The 19,211-nt window shown below is 37.3% G+C and overlaps 1 protein-coding gene across 1 annotated transcript; it reads left to right on the forward strand.

Moving 5' to 3' along the window:
• Positions 1 to 1,414: 1,414 nt before the first annotated feature.
• Positions 1,415 to 17,742, forward strand: LACTB2 (lactamase beta 2). Its single transcript, XM_005517102.3, has 7 exons — positions 1,415 to 1,625; positions 2,177 to 2,340; positions 3,824 to 3,947; positions 6,656 to 6,834; positions 10,788 to 10,936; positions 12,831 to 12,912; positions 15,536 to 17,742. Exons 1-7 carry the CDS (start codon positions 1,504 to 1,506, stop codon positions 15,577 to 15,579), a joined length of 864 nt encoding a protein of 287 aa, XP_005517159.1. The 5' UTR covers positions 1,415 to 1,503; the 3' UTR covers positions 15,580 to 17,742.
• The last annotated feature ends 1,469 nt before the right edge of the window (positions 17,743 to 19,211 follow it).

Below are 19,211 nucleotides of genomic sequence, written 5' to 3' on the forward strand. Positions count from 1 at the left end.
TTATCTCAGCAGCGTATCTGCACACATAAAAGCTTATTTCCTTTGACTTGAAACATCCCTTCTGATGTCGGTTGTTCATGCTTTAATGAGCATGAAAATAAAAAATAAATTTAACAGTTTTATAGCTCAAATAAGTAAATGTGTATCTCAAATAAGTAAAGATTTACCAGATAAATCAAAGAAATTGGCTTGAAGGCATAAATATGGGGATTATCAGCATCAGTGGTACAGTTTTTTGCTGTGGCTTTGTATAGCTATGATCACCTTATAACAGGTACCATATGAGATTTTATATAAGTATAAAACAACCAGATAATATTTGAAATTCTAATATTAGTAAAGTTACCCAAAGGAATATTACCAGCTTTTATTTCAAGTTAAATTGTGTTTATTCGTTATTTATATGTAGTTTAAGGAGAGAACAAGTCTGTCCTATTGTCTTTAACAATGTCACTTGAAAGGCAATTAATCAGGGGTTTCAGAAGAGACGCTGCAAACCAAACAGGTAAATTTCACCACCTTTCAGGATCTACAATGAATGCTGCTTGCAAATACTTCATTTCTACTTGGATGACGGTGACATAATTTAACAAAAACACGGAATGGCTGAGCTGACCACTGCAGTTCATGTTTGAAGCCCCCAGCTCAAGCAGGACCACCTAGAGCCAGTTGCCCAGGACCGAGTCCAGATGAGTTTTGAGCATCACCAAGGATGCAGACTCCACAACCTCCCTGGGGCCCCGTGCCAACTCTTGGTCTCCCAGACAGTGAACGAGTGTTTCCTGACGCTCAGAGTGAACATCCCGTGTTGCAGTTTGTGTACTCTGTCTGTGGTCCTGGCACTGGGCACCACGACAGGACCTGAGGCAATTGCGCCGTGACAGAACCTGGCTCTGTCTACTGCACACCCTCTCTTCAGATTTTCACACACGTAGATGAGATTTTCCTGAGCCTGTTCTTCTCCAGGCTGGACAGACCCAGCTCTCTCAGCTTTTCCTCACAAAAGACATGCTCCAGTCTCATCATCACCTTAGTGGCCCTTTGCAGGGCACTCTTCAGTAGCTCTCTAATTTTATTAAAAATGCTGAATCCTAGATAGCTCCTATGTGCTGTGAGGGAACATATGCAGCTCCTGCATACGCTGTAGGTGGGCGTGTTCCTGGCATACAGAGAAGGTGCAGCTGTCTTACAACAAACTTCTCTAGAAAAAGCCGGCAGAGCACGGACATGCCTCTCACTGGGCAGCAGCGAGGCACCGACCCAGCACAGAGAACTGACCTCCTTCACGAAGGAGAGCTTTATCCAGCTGCATCACCACGGTGCTCCGGGCCAGGAGCCGGGTTTTACCGCACACCCGCGGCCGGCCCGGCCCACCGTGGGGCGGAAGGCGCCGCCTCACGGGCGGGCAGCGGGGGCGGAGCGCCGGCCACAGAGCCTTCCGCTCTCCCGGCCTTTGGCGTCGTGAGGAGAGCGGAGCCGGGAGTTCGGGAATTCGCCGCAAAGATGGTGTCGCTGCTGCCGCGCATCGAGCAGCTCTCGTCGCGGGTGGTGCGGGTGCTGGGCTGCAACCCGGGGCCCATGACCCTGCAGGGCACCAACACCTACCTGGTGGGCACCGGGCACAGGTACCGACCCTGCTCGGTGAACGGGGCAGGGCACGGCGGACGAGGCTCCGCTGCCCCGGCCCCGCTTGGGGACCGTGCGCTGCCTCCAGCTCGAAAGGCCGCTACCAGCCCCTTCCCAGAACCCTCAGTCAGCGTTAAAAAGGGCAGGGGAAAGTGCAGCGTTGCATTTTAGGAGCTGGTACGCGGAGGCGGCTTGGGCGGGTGGATGTGGAGTCTTGTGAGGGCGACCCTTGGCCAAGGCCAGGAATTCAGTGAGGGGAGCGGGCGTGTGCCTCAGGCCGCGCAGCTCCCCCGCGGTACCAAACGGTAGCTTCTGCCACTTGTCGCGGAGTTGTAAATGCGTGGCCTACATTTGTTACTTATCCCACTTTTGAAATCGTTAAGGCACGGGGGTGGAATACCAGGAGGTAAAAGGTGACGTCTGGATATGGAGACATCAGTTATTGCTAAATTTCTATCTGTTGACTTATTAGTATTACTTGGCTGTCATATGAGCACACTTTATTCTGTGGTATGTGTCTCTCCCTCCCTTTTTTGTGGCCCGTGTGTAGAAGAGTCCTTATTGACACCGGGGAGCCAGCTATTCCTGAATATATCAGCTGTTTAAAGCAGGCACTGTCAGAGTTCAACATCGCAATTCAAGAAATTTTAGTGACACACTGGCATCGTGATCATACTGGTGGAATACCGGATATCTGCAAAAACATCCCAAATGGTAGGCCAGAGATTTCAGATATTGCTGAAAATGTTAGATACATGGCAAGAAAAACATTAACTGAATGCTTCTGTGCAAATCAACTGGATTGTTCTGTAATTGCTGTATAAACTACATGCAATTTCATGATTCTGCTGCAGTGTGTAGATTGAGAGCAATGAATAATCTGAATGTAATAGTTGTAGTACTACAGGTTTGCTTCAATACCTGTGCATACTTTCATAGTGAATTTTTCTTATGTGTGAATACTGAAAACCTAGTTTACTATCAGCAAGGTATTAAGAGATGTGAGAAAAACTTGATACTGCTTCTATTTTACTTAGATAGCAATGATAAATTTATTGTTATTTCCACTTTTGTAAAAACAAATAGCTTGAATTTTGAAAAAGAAATGGGCATAACTTTAGGATTCCTTACAGGAGCCCATTAGCTGTTGCCAAATTCATAGGTCTCAGAGCACGAAGGGAAAGCAGTAGGGCAGTCTGCAAGTAAAGTCTGATCTAAAAATGTGTATTCCATGTTAATAAACAGTAAGAGACATTTCTGTGTTGGTATCTGAGAAGAGAATAAGCAGTATGGATAATGTGGTAATTCTTAACACTGTTGGACTTGGTCATGAGCTTTGTCACAGGCTTAATGTTGTAAAGTTGCCAGGTGCTTATTTGCAAGGAAGCCTGGGCACTACTGAAAACAGTTGGTGTCTAGGAGATGTGGACGGGTATATTGGTGTCTTGGTGAGGATTTTGGGCTTGCCAGACTATCAATGTGGTTGTAAAGACTAGATATATGCGTGTGTGTGTGTATTTATGTGTGTGTGTATATATGTATTTATATATATATGTGTATATATTTATATATATATATGTGTATATATTTATATATATGTATATATATAAAAATATATATGTGTGTGTGTGTGTATATATATATATATATATATATATATATATCAGTGTCTTTCTGGGTTGCTATCTATAGCTGTTCCAGCCAAGGTGTTTGCACTGTGCATTCTGTATTCAGAATGACAAAAGCTGAGAGAAGTTACAGGTCAAAATGTCTTCATCCAACTTTAGGTAAATGTTGAGTGATGCTTCTGTGAATCATAAAGCAAAATGTGAGCGGAGAAATCTTAGTGGCATTATAAAAACTTGGGGGAATTGGCTCATGAGCCAAGAAGGAACATGTGTAAAATATAATCATTACTGATCTTTATTTATTTCATTTGTGATTTTTTTCTAACTTCAAATTTGTTGCTGGTACAGAGTGCTGTATTCAGAATCAGTGGCTTTCACTGTTTAGTGGTTTTGGCTCTGGAATAAGCTTGCTCTCCAAATACAAAATTCCTTTACAGAATTTGTTGTTATTACTTTTGTATTCATATTGTGTGAGAATTAATAGTACTTATTCAAAAAGTAACCTGCCTGTGGAATTACCTTAGCTATAAATTCAAAACATTGTTTTCTTTGCTTTCCTTAAATATTAGACTCAGATTATCGTGTATGTAAGCTCCCTCGTGTCCCTCACCGTGAAGAAACAATAGAAGGAGGACATAAATATTTTTATCTTGAGGATGGAGATGTGGTACAGACAGAGGGAGCCACACTCAGGTAACCATGAATTTCTACAAGTTCTGTTTTCTTCAGAATTCTGACATGTACATGTATCCTAATTTCTAATGATTGCCAGTCCATACATCTAATCTTTTCAGCACTTACACATATAGATTTCTTATCATGATCCAGCAGGATATGTTAATACCAAGACGTTGTTTTTATGCATGAGAATTATCAGAAATTAGCCTTTGGATTTAGTCTTTGGACTCAGCAGAGAAATTAACAATATTTCCCTAGAAAAACACTTTCTCCAGGAAAATGGAATAGGATTTTACACGCTTTCTCATCGCTCTTACATAATTAGTTGCTACTAAAATTGTGGAAGCCTGCAGTAGTGTGGTTGGGTTATTTACCATGCCTTTCTTTTTACTTTAAAAATATATCCCTAGGAGAGTCTAAAACATTTAATACTTAAAATGTTAAATTTTAGACCTTGAACCTATGAGGTTCTTGTAGGGTGCCAGTTTTGGAGAACTTCCTTCCATGGCACATACTGCCTATAATGTTAGTCTGAATGAGTGTAAAACAGAAGTTACTGTGCCTCACTGAAGCACACACAGAATAAAAAGATCTTACTGTTCCGTTTTCAGACTCCTTTCATTAACAAGGCAATATACCTATAAGGATGAAGTTTGCTTGTTTTCCTCAGTTTAGATGGGAATTACATCCCACTTGTAGAATATGTCACTTGGTTGATTGGAAGGAAAAAAAATTTAAGAAGAAAAGGGATGTATTTTGTCCAAAAGCATTTTATTTAATCAGTGTAAAAATATAAGATACAAGAGTATTATATTGCATACTGAAGACCTTTCACTACCCTAAGTGGCCCATGTTTGGATAAAAATATGGAGATAGAAAATAATTTTTTTAATTTCAATCCAAATCAGTCAAGGATTAGCTCATTTTGAAGTTTGGGGTTGTGGAGGACCAGGCATAGGCATATTTTGTCTCAGACATTCTGACTAGCAGCAGGGAAGTTGTGACTGGCAGGGAGAGTCCCCTGGAGGTGGGACAGCACAATCCTGAGCCAGCTTCCTTTTCTGCCTTCAGATTCATATTTTCATCAGTCCCCCACCTCAGGTCTGTGCGTTGAGGGCTCAAACAGACTGGCTGTGCTGTTGTTGGAGTTGGGAGCTTGTTGAAGAGTAAAAAATGCAGGGCTTGTAGCCAGGACCTGTGAGAAGTTTGTTGTGATGACTGGGAGCTTGGCTTCTTAGCCAACACATCTGAGACCAAATAGTGGGCTAGTTTTTACCAGAAATCATGGGAGTTCCCAGTCACATAGTCTGATGTCCTTGTTTATCCTGAAGAGAGTTTATAGCAAACATCACAGCCCCTACAGGTGGGTTGTGACAGGGGTAATGCAGCCAAACTTTATGGTTGATTAAAAGCAAGTATTCTCACCTGAGTTAATTTGGTAGTTGCTTTAAGGATACTCTCAGACTCACCACTGGTTCCAAAATATCAGTATCTGCATGTTAAATTTTAGTTAGCAACCTTCAGATTTCCAAGGTGTGCCACAGTGAGGGGTCAAGACACGCTAGCACCACCTTTCCACACACTGTCTGGCATTCTCTTTCTGCTATTTTGCCATGTTAGTGGTTTCGCTTCCTGGTAAAATTTCATCAAGAGTTGAAGGATATCATTTCCCAAAGGTGAGCCTACAGCCCATCAACTTGATTTTGATGTTGCCTCCATAGGGTGATGGCTTGCCTGCTTTCTGCTGAGCTCAGTATTCAGTAGCAGCTGGAAGTCTTGCATCAGATGATGCTGCACTTGTGGTCTCCCAGCCCTCCATCAGCATGGCTGGGAGCTGTTTAGCCTTGCCCTGTACACCACACTTGGCACTAGCTCTGTCAGTTCCTGATCACTGCTTTGATGCATCTGCCATTAACAAGAAGATTCTAATTAATATCAGCAGGGATTGGAGTTGTATTACTTTCAGTCTACATCAGCCTCAGCGTAAGGCCCTTTTGCTTTTCAGAAATCATCATGAAAGGACACCCCAGTTCAGCTCCTTGGCAGCTCAGGTTACCATATACTATATACATACCCACTGTCCCTTTGCTGCATGCTAACACAGCCCTCATCCAAGATGTGGGTCCTTAATCCTTATCATGCAGGTGTTTAATGATCTGCACATAGAACAACTGAAAGACCTTTGTATGGCTCTTTGTATTTGACAGTTGTGCTCCACTGTGCTATGGGGCGTTCGGGGAAAAATAAATTTTTGGAGACTGAACTTTAGCTGGGTCAGGTTCAGAAGTTTGTAGTTAATTTCTAAAAGAATAGATATTATCCTTACCCTCCTTCCGAAGTACAACATTTTTGTCAAGAACTTCACGTGTTTCAATCTGTAAATAACGTGTCAGTTTTATTTTTTAAGGCTTCAGAATGAGGCCTTCTATAACAGAAATTCTATGTGGCTAGTCAGCTCCTTTAATGCACTTGTATTATGGGTGTGTTATGTAAGTGAAAGCATGTTAGAGATGATTGGTGTTCTCTACGTGGTATAAGAAAATGGATTTGGATTTGGCAAAGTGATACCTGTTTACATCAGTTTCCAGCCTTTTTTGGTCAGGTTTTTTCTGGTTCTTGTTGTGGGCTGCTTTGCAAGTGTGTTATTTTACCGTCATTTGTTCTGGCTGCAAAAATGAAGTATATATGCTGTATGAAAAACATTGGCTTTTTTTGTTCTTCAGAGTTTTATATACACCAGGACACACTGATGATCATATGATTTTACATCTAGAAGAGGAAAATGCGGTATTTTCTGGTGACTGTATTTTAGGGGAAGGAACAACAGTAATAGAAGACCTGTCTGATTACATGAAAACTTTGAAAAAGTTGTTAGAAATGAAACCAGATTTGATTTATCCAGGTAAGTGGTTTTGGTTTTAACTGCTCTTTTATTGTGTAATTTTTAAATATCTCCTCTAAGAATTTGAGAACTATTACAATCAAACATAATTCCTGATGTAATAATTCAAGGTAATAAGCAGTATGCTAAGCTGACTTTGTCATGGTGGTTTACAAAACTTAAATTTTTCAGTGATAGGTATCTTTCCTTTCTGAAATTTCTCCATTTGAGGGTGGGTCTTGTCTTTCTGTGCCCAAAGACTCCAGGGGCCAAAATTTTTCACTGTTGGAATTGTACAGCATATTTCATTTCCTTCTATTACTTTATTCCTGTTCTTGAATGTTATCCTGGAATTAAAAATAATAGTTGTTCTTTTGTTCCTTTTCATCCCCACATACACTGTCAATGTGAATAACCTAGTAATGTTTTTTGAGAGACCTGTGTGTCCTTTGAAGTACAAATTAATCACAAATTCATCTTGGAAAGCTGCAGAACTGTACAGTGGTTGTCTTAGTTAATGACTTAGGTTAATTTTGAACAAGAGCCAAGAGGCCAAAATGTTCAAAAAGTAAGATGCCTATTCATTCAGTCTATGGCTTTCCTTTATTTTCTTCTCTCTCCTCCAAACCTTGAGAATGCATTTACTTTTCATATATCCCACGTCTGTTTGACAAGGCTACATTTTAAGAATTCATTATGTAACTAAGGTTTAAGCTCCTCATTTGCTTTTTCAGAGCTACATCTCGGGATTTTTTCAGACTTTTTCTGTTTTATCTTCAACTTGTCATTCCAAGCTACTGTATCTATGTCCTCAGTTGTGCCTGTTCCATTAGCCATCTATGTTTAGCCTACTCTCTTGTGTTCACTCTTAAAATAGCCTTCTTTTGAAGTATGTGTCCTTTAAGATTGAGGCATAAAAACACTGTTTAAGAAGAACATTCTTATATATTCCGTAGACGTGGAGTTTGATGTAGACAGAATAGTGACTTGGTCGTATTTATTGGCTTAACTACTGTTAAAACTAACAATATTTTAGCCTCCAGAATTTCAATCAAAATTTTTACTTTCTTTCTTAATACCTGCAAAATGCAGTCTGTTCCACTAACTGAATTTTTGCCACCCAAAACCCCATATATGCCAAATTCTGTTTGGTTTATCCATTTTATCTGTGGTATTTCACTCTGTTCTTAACAGTTATATATCTAGATTATACATTCACCAAGGATAAACATCTGTGCTCTTTATTTGTGTTTGCTACTGTTTTAACAGTGTTCATACTGGACTTGCAATTAGGAAGTCAGTCTGACATTGTGCATTTTCAGTGATGATAGCTAAGTATTGAGATGGAACTAACTTTTTTCATCCATGCACCACAAAATGCATGTGCAGTTGTGCAGAAGGTGTTATTGCCCAATCAGAACAATTGTTGGTACTTTGGGGTATAACTGCAGCAGAAGTAGTTTGCTTTACCAATATGTTCTATATAAGCCAAACAGTCTGTGTTGCAATATTAGGTCTTCATAATTCTTGACCTGTTTTCTCTTTCCCCCACCCATGCTTTAGCACTCATGTGATAGCTTCAGAATGGCATGAATTTTTATAACAAACTAAGTGCTGGCTACATGAGAGTAGGTGAATTTTGTTAATCCTTCCCCTTCTACATGTTGTTTTTTTATTTTTTAATTTAATGTGGGACTGACTTGGGTGCAACACTCATGATATCTAATTGCAGATAACATTTTATGAGAATCCTTGGGACAAGAAAAGGGCATTTTAGTCAGCAGAGGGCTCCCCATCCTGTAATAATAAACAATGTTCCTTGGTAATACAGAAAAAAATGGTACTGGAATTAGGACTCTGTGGAAGATTTCATGAGCCAATTCTTCACCTCTGTCCTTTGTGCTGTAATTTAAAGAATCTCACACTTCAGAATGTGTTATGAGGAAATAATATGAATCTGTCTCATTAAAGCTGAATTCATGGAAAGACAGTCATATTATGAGAGTGCTTTTCATATGCTCAGAAACATTTTACATTTATTCAGCTATTAATCCATTTATTCATTAATAAATAAATAATTATCTTGCTGTCCCTGAAAAATGATGGATGGGAAAGTTTCACATCTGGATTTAGTTCCAAACTTTCTGAGATCATTTAATGTACATATATGCATACACAGCAGCTACAGATTAGATGATGTAATGGATATGAAGTCTCTAGCTTTGCAACATGTGGGTTCCATTTCAGGTTCTGACATTGGTCTTGTAGTCCAAGTCAATTAAATCACTTGGAAGAGTAGGGCCAGGATTTAAGAATGCATTGTGATTCCATGTGCAACCCTTAATTTTGATCACTTCAGTGAAATTTCTGTCATTAGAGAATTCAAGAGAATGGACATTTAACATTACAGTCTCTGCTTTGTATATCTTACTATATTTTTTCTAAATTTTCAGTTTTGGATATATAGATGGTAACAGAGATAATGTTATACTTGTTATTTATTTTGTAAGGAGAAATAGCTTCATATTAAATATGTTTGAAATCATTAAATATAAATGCATATGCCAGTATAGCTTTATATTTACACATTATATATCTTGTATTTATAGTACTTATTTAAACAAGGTAAGTTTCAATGTATATGTAGTAATTTCAAACGTGCTGAAGTGAATATGTAAGTTGAGATACGTATAAATATTTTGACTTAGAGAAAGGTAGATTCCTTTGACACTTTAGTTCAAAACATGAAAAATCAGTTGCTCTTTTTCTATAAGCTGCCTGTCCTCAGGGAAAATAAGGTTTAAGTTTAAAAGCCTAAAAACTAAAAGCCCATTTAATCAGTAAACCCAAAAGTACAAAGAATACAGTGATTTTTTTGAATAGCCTGAGAACCTCAAAAGACACTGATTTTCGTGATACCAAATAACTTCTAAAGAAAGCAATGCTTTTTTACAGTAGTTTCTTTTCAACTAATTTTATAAATTAGTTAGAGTTTACACTCAGAGGACAGAGCTGGAAGTTGCTGCTATTTCAGGTGGATTGTACAGGCAAAGAAATAGGAAATATTGCTATAAAAAGCATGTGATGAATATTTGTGCAAGTCAGTTCCTCTATAGGTAACACAATAATTTTAATTTCTATGCATATAGCTCTCATGGCTGAGCAATATTTTCTGTCATTTTAATGTACCCTGAGACAGTATTTGATTTTTTTATGAAGGTCAGTGCTTTATCAATTAAGCCCTTTCATAATTTGTTTCAAAGACCTATCAGTAAGTTGAACATTTCTGATCTGCCACAGTCAGTTCAGGAAAAAAATGTGGTTTTTTAAAAACCACATAAAATGATCCACCTATAACTTTCCCTGTGCCTTCCATTTTTCCTGCCCTGACACATTCTGACTGCCTTGCTTATTTGTCTTCTATTGATTTTTATTTTATAAAAACACGACAGTTTTTAAAGTCATAAAATAAGTGTTTGAATCAGTTTGGGAAAATTGCCTGTCACAATTAAAGATCTCACCTTGTTGTTTGTCCCAACAGGACAGTAGTACCCGAGTCCTTTCCATCAGGCATTAATGTACAAATGCCAGTATCAGTTTAAATTATTAGTATCAATATCATTTGGGGAGAGGAAGACAGGCAAACAAAGATAATACAATAATCTGAATCTGATCTTTTAAATCTATTCAGCAGTGAGCTGCTTTCCTTTTTTCTAATGGTCTGAAGTAGTCTTCCCTTGCTTTTCTTATTCCATTTGAAGTGTTCCCTTTTCCCCATTCAGACTTTCAATATCCTAATTCTTCCTTTCCATCTTAATGCCTTGCAGATGCAGACTGTAATACAGATATTCAAACCTTTTTCTCATGACTTTGAAATCTACTAGAGTTTACATAAGAATGTTTCAATTATTCAGTAGTGTACTTAATTACAAATGTAAGTAATAGTGCTCTGGTACATGTGTTTTGATTTTTAGGTCATGGCCCAGTAGTACGTGATGCAAATACTAGAATCCAAAACTACATTTCTCACCGACTTGCACGTGAACAGCAAATTCTAAATGTTTTCCAGAAGAATACTGGGAAATCATACACATCCTCGGAGCTTGTGAATATAGTATACAAGGTAATTGTTGATTAAAAGTTTTTAGGTCAAACTAAAGAAAATTGAGGTTAGGTTCATAAAACTTGTATGTAACAGTGTTGGTCTTTGAGTGAAAATCATGGTGGCTGTTTAAAAGGCATAAAATATATTTCTGCCTGTTCAGGGTTCACTTATGACTGTGTCTTTAAATTGTCTTGTTTAAGCACTTAATTGGAGTGAGGCCCACACGATTCTTACAAACTTACTTAACTATTCAGGTCTTAGGCAGAGTTTCATAAGACTGAGCAAAAATAAAGTTGTAGTGCTTGATTCAAATTGAAAATTGACTGTTAGTTGTGGATTTCCCAAAGTGTATTTGCAGCCTTCTGGAGAATGGTTGAAAACTTCAAGTCCAAAAAACTTGAATCAAAAACCTCATTTATCAGTCTGCAGGAGGTTACAGGTGAACTGCGGTTCCACAGAGAAGGATATTGCAGCTCAGATGTTGGCTAGCTTATCTGTATCATTAGACTTGTGTAACAGTACTTTGTTGCTACTTCGTCATCGTTCATGTAACCCCTGCAATTTTTCCTTGTGGTGTGGGGTTGCCCTCCTAAAGAGCAGAGATAAGAGATACAGTATTTCTGGTTCGAGGAAGGTGTCAAAGTGGCCAATGGCTGTGACTTGTGAACAGGTCTGTAACAGCTTCACAGCTCCTTTTTCATGGTTCTGCTGATACCCAGTTTCCAAAAGAGTAGTCACGTCACAGTGAACATCTTGCAGTGCTGATGTACCATTACCCATGTTCGTTCAGCTTCTGCAGTTCTCCTGCCTAACCAACTAGGTTTCAAGTATAGACCCATTCTCATGTTTCTGTAATCACAAACCGCTTGTCCTGTTTATATAAGAATTTGTTCCGTACTATTACAGCTTATATTACTAAAAAAGTACATGCTTTCAAAATATTCTCGAGGTTCACAATTTATTTAACTAATTTTCTAGTGAATTTTCCTGCCACACATATTGTTTGAAGAACTTTTTAATTTTCAAAAAGGAAAAAGGTGCTCTACCTTTAGGACACTAGAGCTAGAGAGGGGGATTTTGAGCAATTATCATACAATCATAAAATGGTTTGGGTTGGAAGGGACTTTAAAGCAATTTCTGTTCTCCCTGCCATGGGCAGAGACACCTTCCACAACACCAGGTTGCTCAAAGCCCCCCATCCACCTTGTCCTTGAACCCTTGTAGAGATGGGGCATCCACAGCTTTTCTGAGCAACAGATGTTACTGCTTTTTACATAATGAGCATTGAAGAATTGTAAGAGATATTTTGTCCTCCTGAAGAAGTAACATTTTTTAATTGTTTACTCATTTACAGATACTAATTGCTACAGGATATTTAACTATGCAAGTGTTGTCATGGAATAGAGGTGATAGATACCTGTGGAGAAATGTATCATAAGTTACCACCCCTGGATGTGTTAAAAAAAAAAAGACTGGATGTGGTACTCAGTGCCATGGCCTAGTTGTGGTGTTAGGGCATGGGTTGCACTTGATGATATTGAAAGTCTCTTCCAACCTAGTCATTCTGTTGAAATAAATTTATCTTGAAAAATACTCAGCTACACTGACAATCCAGGGCAGACAAAGCTCAGAAGAGGAGTCTTCTTAGTGCTGGCCAAAGTTTTTATCATACAAATGGATAATGCAAAAAACAGAGCAAAGTAAACAAAAATGTGTTGTTAGGCTACTCGTTTAACTGGTGTAAAACTGATTTACTCATCTTAGTTTCCTTTTGTTACATAACTAACTAAATGTTCACATACCGATTCAGAAGAGGAAAATCTGTGGTAATAAACCATGGGTTCCATATGCTGAAAAAATAATTGAAAGATATTTAAACAAATACAAAATGCGTATGTTTTGTTCCCATTAGGAAATCCCTGAAAATTTACTCCCAGCAGCAGAACATAACCTCCTAGTCCACTTGAAGAAGCTGGAAAAAGATGGAAAAGTGTGTAAGTTGTGGATGGAGGGTAGAAGGAGGGTTATTTTCATTTTAATGTTCTATGCACTATTTCTCATGTTATGTTATTTCAGTGCGTTATTTTCTAGGGGAAAAAAATGTGATTTTTTTGCAGTAGCTGTCCATCAGACAAATTGAAGTAGAGTAATATACAGAATGGTGGTACAGTATTTGCAAACTTTTAGGAAATATTGTACTAAGTAGTTGAGTGCTTAGAGCTCTCATATATACCTTTATATTTTTATTTAAAACATACTATAGAATACATTCCTAATGCTAGCTTTTATACCTTCCTGTATTTTCTGAAATTCATACCTAAATATGCATATAAAAAGCATTTTACAGGTTTACATGTAAGTTTCTGCCCATGCAGTAAAAAATATGCATTATTTTGCATATTTTTGTGTGTATGTATTGTAGAGATGATTAAAATCATGCAGTGTGAATTTTTACCATTTCTGATTAGTACAGTACCTAAGTAGGGCCTCTGTATTTAGTTTACTGTTTTTACATTGAGCCTTTACTCTTAGTGAACAAGACGAAGTATTCTACTTCTGTAATGGCATGTGCATATGGAAACATTACTCAGCCAAGGCTTAGGAAAATATTTCTTCCTGTACAATACATAACTGCACTCAGGACTGTCTATTTATAAGTAAATAATTACATGAATTTACAGCTGTTAAAGATTTTCAGCATTTACCAATCTGAATAACAACATGAAATTAGTGTATTTTTTTCTATTTCTTAAACCTTCTGTTTATCTTACTGATAGAATGGCTACTGGGTAGTAACTGAACAATTGAGACTGAATTTTTGTAGTAACAACCTGCTTCTTATTCAAAGAAAATATAGACTAGAGTCACATGAATACAGTCATTACTGAAGTACAGAAAATGTTCTCTTTGGGCTTGCTTTGTGCAGAATGCCATAGAAACTTTACCAGCGTGGTACTTACTGCACCAGCTTTTAAATATTGTCTCAATTCTTGCTTATTAACATACATCAGTGATCTGTACATATCTCCAGTTTTGTGCCACCAGATTCATCAAGGGCATGAGGTGCTGTTGATTGTTTATCCCTTCTTTTCACTCTCAAAATAGTTCAAGCAACAGCATTTTCTATTGAGATCAAGTAGTGGATAAATTAACTTTCTCTTTAAAGGTAGTCTTGCCTATAAGAGTGTCTGCATCTTGAATGCCCAGGAAATAATTTGGTTGAGAGAGCTACTGACTTAAGGGTCTGTTTTCTCAAAACCACCCTTTTCATGTTTACTGAACAAAAATAACTCAGTTTTTCTCAGAAATCACAGTTTTGAAAAGAGAGATAGTCATGTATCTGTTCACAAAGTATCAACTATTTAAAATTATTAGAAAGGTTAAATAACTAGAGGAGATTAGGAGATTTTTATGATAGTCAGAATAATTGTTGGGACTCTCCTACTCCAGGAGAGTAGTTGGCCCTTGATTCAGATGTGTGTCTTGTTTTCCTGGAAGCATAAGATGTGCCCTTTGAAGTTTGTTTTGGTTTTTAAACTTGAATTTGTGCTCACAGAGAAGGTGAGAAGCTATCTCATTGGAACACTTGGGGTTGCTGAATTTTTAAATACAAACTTAGGCCCAGACCTATGGTAAATGCTTAACATCACGTGACCTTCGCCCATTTTCCAGTTCAGATTAAGGGCATCTGTTAAGGAAGACTGATTCTGTTGATTTGAGCATGTAGCATACAAATGCCTGTGTACTCATGGCACTTACTCATTTGATTTTATTATCCATTTGATGCTTTTCCACCTACTCAGAGACCTTGCAGCATCTCAAGTTTTGTTCTCATTATGGAAGACTTGAGCTGTAGACATAACACTGTCTTGCTTAATTTTCTCAAAAGGTTTTTCCAAAGGAACATCTTGTCAGTATCAATAATGAATGCATCAGGCGTATTACAACCTTACGAGTGAGTTGCTCACTGCAACTGATGGCCATATGCTGCCTGCTACAGTCATTAATTAACCTCTTAATACTGGGGATTGTGGGTTTTCTTGGTAGGTAACTTTTATAACTGCAATTGGGAGTGACACTACCTCTTACAAATGTGCTCCTCTTACTTAAAACAAAAATAAGGTCTTGTAAGCAGGAGTGTGGAACAATGCACATGTGTAAGCTTTATCCCATGGTTGGATATAAATAATTTGGCCATTATTTCACATCATAGCCGATGAAGACATGAAAATAATTTGGCTATTCTTAATTTAGCAGCACAGATTTTTTTTCCATCTAAAGGTTGTAAATTTCAGAAAATGCAAGAAGTGCTTTGCTACCTCAGATTTCTTAACATCTATAAAGTTTAATATATCAAACTTTAAATAACTAGAGGACTATTAAAACCTTTATATTCATCATTTTATACTGCTAGGTTACACTGTGAAACAGTTAATGTTTATCACCTTAAATTAAAACTGAACACTGGCATGAAGGAAAGTATTTCATTAGTTTTAATAAAAAATGTCATGTGTAGACATATATATGGATGTACAGGTTACGTTTGGGATAATCTGATGTTTATAAATAAAATCTAAATATTGGTTTGTGACTAATTTGGTTTCTTTTTCTTAACAGCACGTGATGAAACTCCCAGATTCAAATGGAAAAACAATTTATAAGTTAGGCAAGGTTGCTCAGGAATGTATTTAATCTGCATTGTTGCTGTATGAAATATCATAACAATGAGCTGGGACTGTATGTAAAATTAAAACTAATTTTTACTTTATTTTGGTTTTAGTGGTAACAATTTTAAAGCAATGTTACAGTAAGTTGACTAATATTTTTCACATTCTACTTTGTTGGAATTTTAAATTACCCTGGTAGGTACTGAGATAATAAAATTGAATGAGTGTGAAGAATTGAATCCTACCTTTATTATGAAATGCTATCATTGGTGGCAAAAGACAAATAGCAAGGTCTTATAAACTTATAAACATTATAATATCTTAAAGCACTATTATAAACTTAGTCACGTAAAAGAAATCTCTAGCAAAATAAAACAACCAGAAAATATGTCAATCTAAACCTGATTTCACCTGCTTGTGCTTCTGAAAAAGTAATTTTCTAATAAGTTATCTGTACATTCCAAAAAACCAAGTTATTTTTGCTAACACGTGTAAATACTGGGGTTTATGTTCCTTTTCTAATTCAGCTGTGTTCATCATCACTGGTTGCTCAGTGCAATAGGTTTTAATTTCAGTAATCAAATTACTTAAATAATTAATCTCGGGGTTCTGGTTTTTTTGATGAAAACACCACTTCTATGGAATTCATTCAAAGGATTCATTAATCTTAACTAACGAGCATCAAAAAATTGCAGAGTTGGAGCAGATTCTTAAATTCTTTATAAGATTCTGCAAGAATGTGCTTAAAAAGATGTATAAATTGAGATATGTATTACACACTATATAAAGTTAACCTTGTCTGTGACATGATGACTAGCATTCTTCAATCCACTTAAAGTAGAAATAGTTTAACTAAAAGGTTGTATTTGGTTGTAAGATACTGTACAGTGTATTAAAGTATGTTTGGAGATGAATTTAACTTTAAAGTTCAGTTCTCTGTGAACCTTACATTTGCAAAATAGTATATAAATATTTGCATTACTTAGTGTATTCAAAGTGTGTGACATTTGATGATATATACATTTCTTATATTACTACTTAGCCTTAAAAAACAAAAGCAGATCTGAGATGTTTGAAAATATCAAGGACAAATATACATCCTTGCAAATCTTTCACCATTCAATCCTGTACCCTCATTTGTGAAACATGCATATATGTTTTGGTATTTAAGACATGTCTTAATAATTGACATTATTTTGTGAAGCTGATGGCATTTGTTTTGATCAGCTGAGACAAGTCCAAAAAAAAATACTCACAGGAATAGCAACCCAAAACAAATTCATATTCTGAAGTAGTAGGCAGACCCCTGGAGAAGGGAAATAATTACTTTCTGCTAAAATGATGCTTCTTGCAAACTTCATTGTTCTGAAATTTGGCCCCATGATGACACATGCTCACTTTTAATGTTTTCTGAAGTGCCATCTTGAGGTCGTTCTCAGGTCTCCTGCGTTTCCTTCCTATTGTATTTTCTATTTACTTATATTTTTCCAGGTACTTTTTATCCCTTCCTCCCACAAACTTTTTTTTCTTCAATTCCTTTTGGAATAATTACTCAGTTTTCAAATGGACTTATTTACATTAATAATTAGCTTTCCTATAGCTGTTACATGAATTTATAGCTACGTTTTCCTTGTTAGGCATAAAAATATAATTATCACTGTTTCTTTGAGAAAGATAAAAAGATAGTTTACATGCTCTGAATGGTGTCATTCTGCTTCAAGGAAATAGAAGTATCAGTGAAATTACAGTTTTTTTGTCCTGAGGTCTAAGAACTTAAGACAGCAGGAAACTAGTGTGAGGAGGTGGTGTCTCATTACCTTTCTGAGATAAAGAAGTCTAATCTCACTTAACAATTTTCTTCTGTTTTACTATAAATTTTGAAATACGGGGAAATGGCTTTAGAATGCACTTAAAGAATTGTTGGAACCTGCATGCAGTGAAGAAAACAAGAGGATACAAATAGAAAACTCCATGCTGCAGTAAATGCCTGACATCTTCAAAAAAAAAAAAAAACCAAGGAAAAAGGCTGTTTAACCAGACAAGTCATTAATGACTGTGTGTGGTATCTTTGAAATATTAAGAGCAGAAATTGCACTGTTACTAAGATGTATTTATAATAAAGGATACTTGGCTATGGCATCTTGAAAAAGTCTCAAAGCTCCTTGTTGATTATGTCAAATAGAATGTTTATTCTAAAAAGGTGACAATGTAAGATATGCCATATGTGTATAAAAAGGGGATTAGCCCATTCACATCCCTCAGGTGAACATGTTCACCTGTGCAGAGTGCATTAAAAGTTACAAATGAAAAGGAGGGAGGGGGCTATTTCTGTCTTAATAGGTTAGAAGGGCTAATGCCAGTTGCTGGGATAACATTCTAAACAGCTGGGGACAGAAGGAAGCACAAACCATGTTTCCAGCCTTCCTGCTAGCTAATTTCAAGATCCTGTCCTGAGAGGCAACATCATTTATTACATTTAAGACCAAGACATTTGATGGTAGGTATCATCTCTTTGAAGTTTTCCATTCTGTTCATTGCTGATTAGTTTATTTAAGTTTGTTCTAAAGTACTGTTCTTGGTTCTATCTCTAAGCTTGTTTGATGACATGTAAATTCAGGAAAGGTTCCCAAATAGCTGTGTCTTGTTACTGCAGGTGTCATATCATGCTTCCTGCAGAAATCTCCACGATCTTGCCACCTGAAACTCAGCATTTGGCTTGGTTGGCAAGGTTTTGAGACGCACACACATTGATGGTAGCTTCTGTGGTAAGATGCCAGAAACTCCTCTGACTCAGATTGTAGGGAACTTCCTTCCTAAATAATGTGATCATTTTGAAGCCTAGTGTTGGAAAATATGGATGTCTGGAATGAAACCTGGCAAACACAGACCAGCCACCCATGGCAAACAGCAGACTGAGGGCTGACCATCTGACTTTGCCTTAAGCGCCATACAAAACTTCATGTGGCCTGATAAAAGGAAAGTGTGGAAAGTTCAGGTGAGGCAACAGGTTGCCTTGTTCTCCATTTCAGTGTAGCAGTTTACAGTGTATCCTCAGGACGAGCACACAGCCAAGCTGAAACTGAGGGCCTGTATGACAGGCTATCTAGCCAGGCACACGAGGCACTTGCTGATTAAAGCTTGAGGAAAGCCTGTCTTGTCCCAGTTAAGTCCTGTTTGTTATGTTCTGCAGAGATGAGATGACCTGATTTCTTTTAAGTCTGATGTGGGAAATAGATGCAACCTTATATTGCAAAAAGGAGTCCAGTTTTCAAATTTCACAGGTACAGTATGTTCTATCCATGATTATACAATATACAATCAGAGATACACTTTCACACTGTAATTGTTGAAATAACGTCCTGCTTACCTTACATTTACACAATACTGGTACAGTGAGGCGTAAGGCATTTCTAGAATACAAAACATCTTGGGACTAAAATATGAATGCTCCTCCTGTTTAAACTTTAAAAAAAAATATTCAGCAGTGAGGGGAAATTTTTCTGTAGCTTTTTCTGTATTTTTAAGTGTCCTGGATCATCTCCAGACACCAACTATAGCTGTCTCATTATAAATTCCCAGAAGAAAACCTGTGAGCCTCTACACAGCTGATGAAGGTGTTCCATAGC

The sequence above is a fragment of the Pseudopodoces humilis genome, chromosome 1 (assembly GCF_049639895.1).
Source record: "Pseudopodoces humilis isolate 2021_Gansu_Grassland_sample_001 chromosome 1, ASM4963989v1, whole genome shotgun sequence".
Taxonomy (NCBI): Eukaryota; Metazoa; Chordata; class Aves; order Passeriformes; family Paridae; genus Pseudopodoces; species Pseudopodoces humilis.

What these genes read in the sequence shown, in the direction of transcription:
- LACTB2 (XM_005517102.3), top strand. Translation starts at nt 1,504, where the DNA reads ATGGTGTCGCTGCTGCCGCGCATCGAGCAGCTCTCGTCGCGGGTGGTG. An exon ending in ACAGAGGGAGCCACACTCAG is followed by an intron (nt 3,948 to 6,655) that starts GTAACCATGAAT and finishes TTTGTTCTTCAG; the next exon opens with AGTTTTATATACACCAGGAC. An exon ending in GGAAAAAGATGGAAAAGTGT is followed by an intron (nt 12,913 to 15,535) that starts GTAAGTTGTGGA and finishes TTTTCTTAACAG; the next exon opens with CACGTGATGAAACTCCCAGA.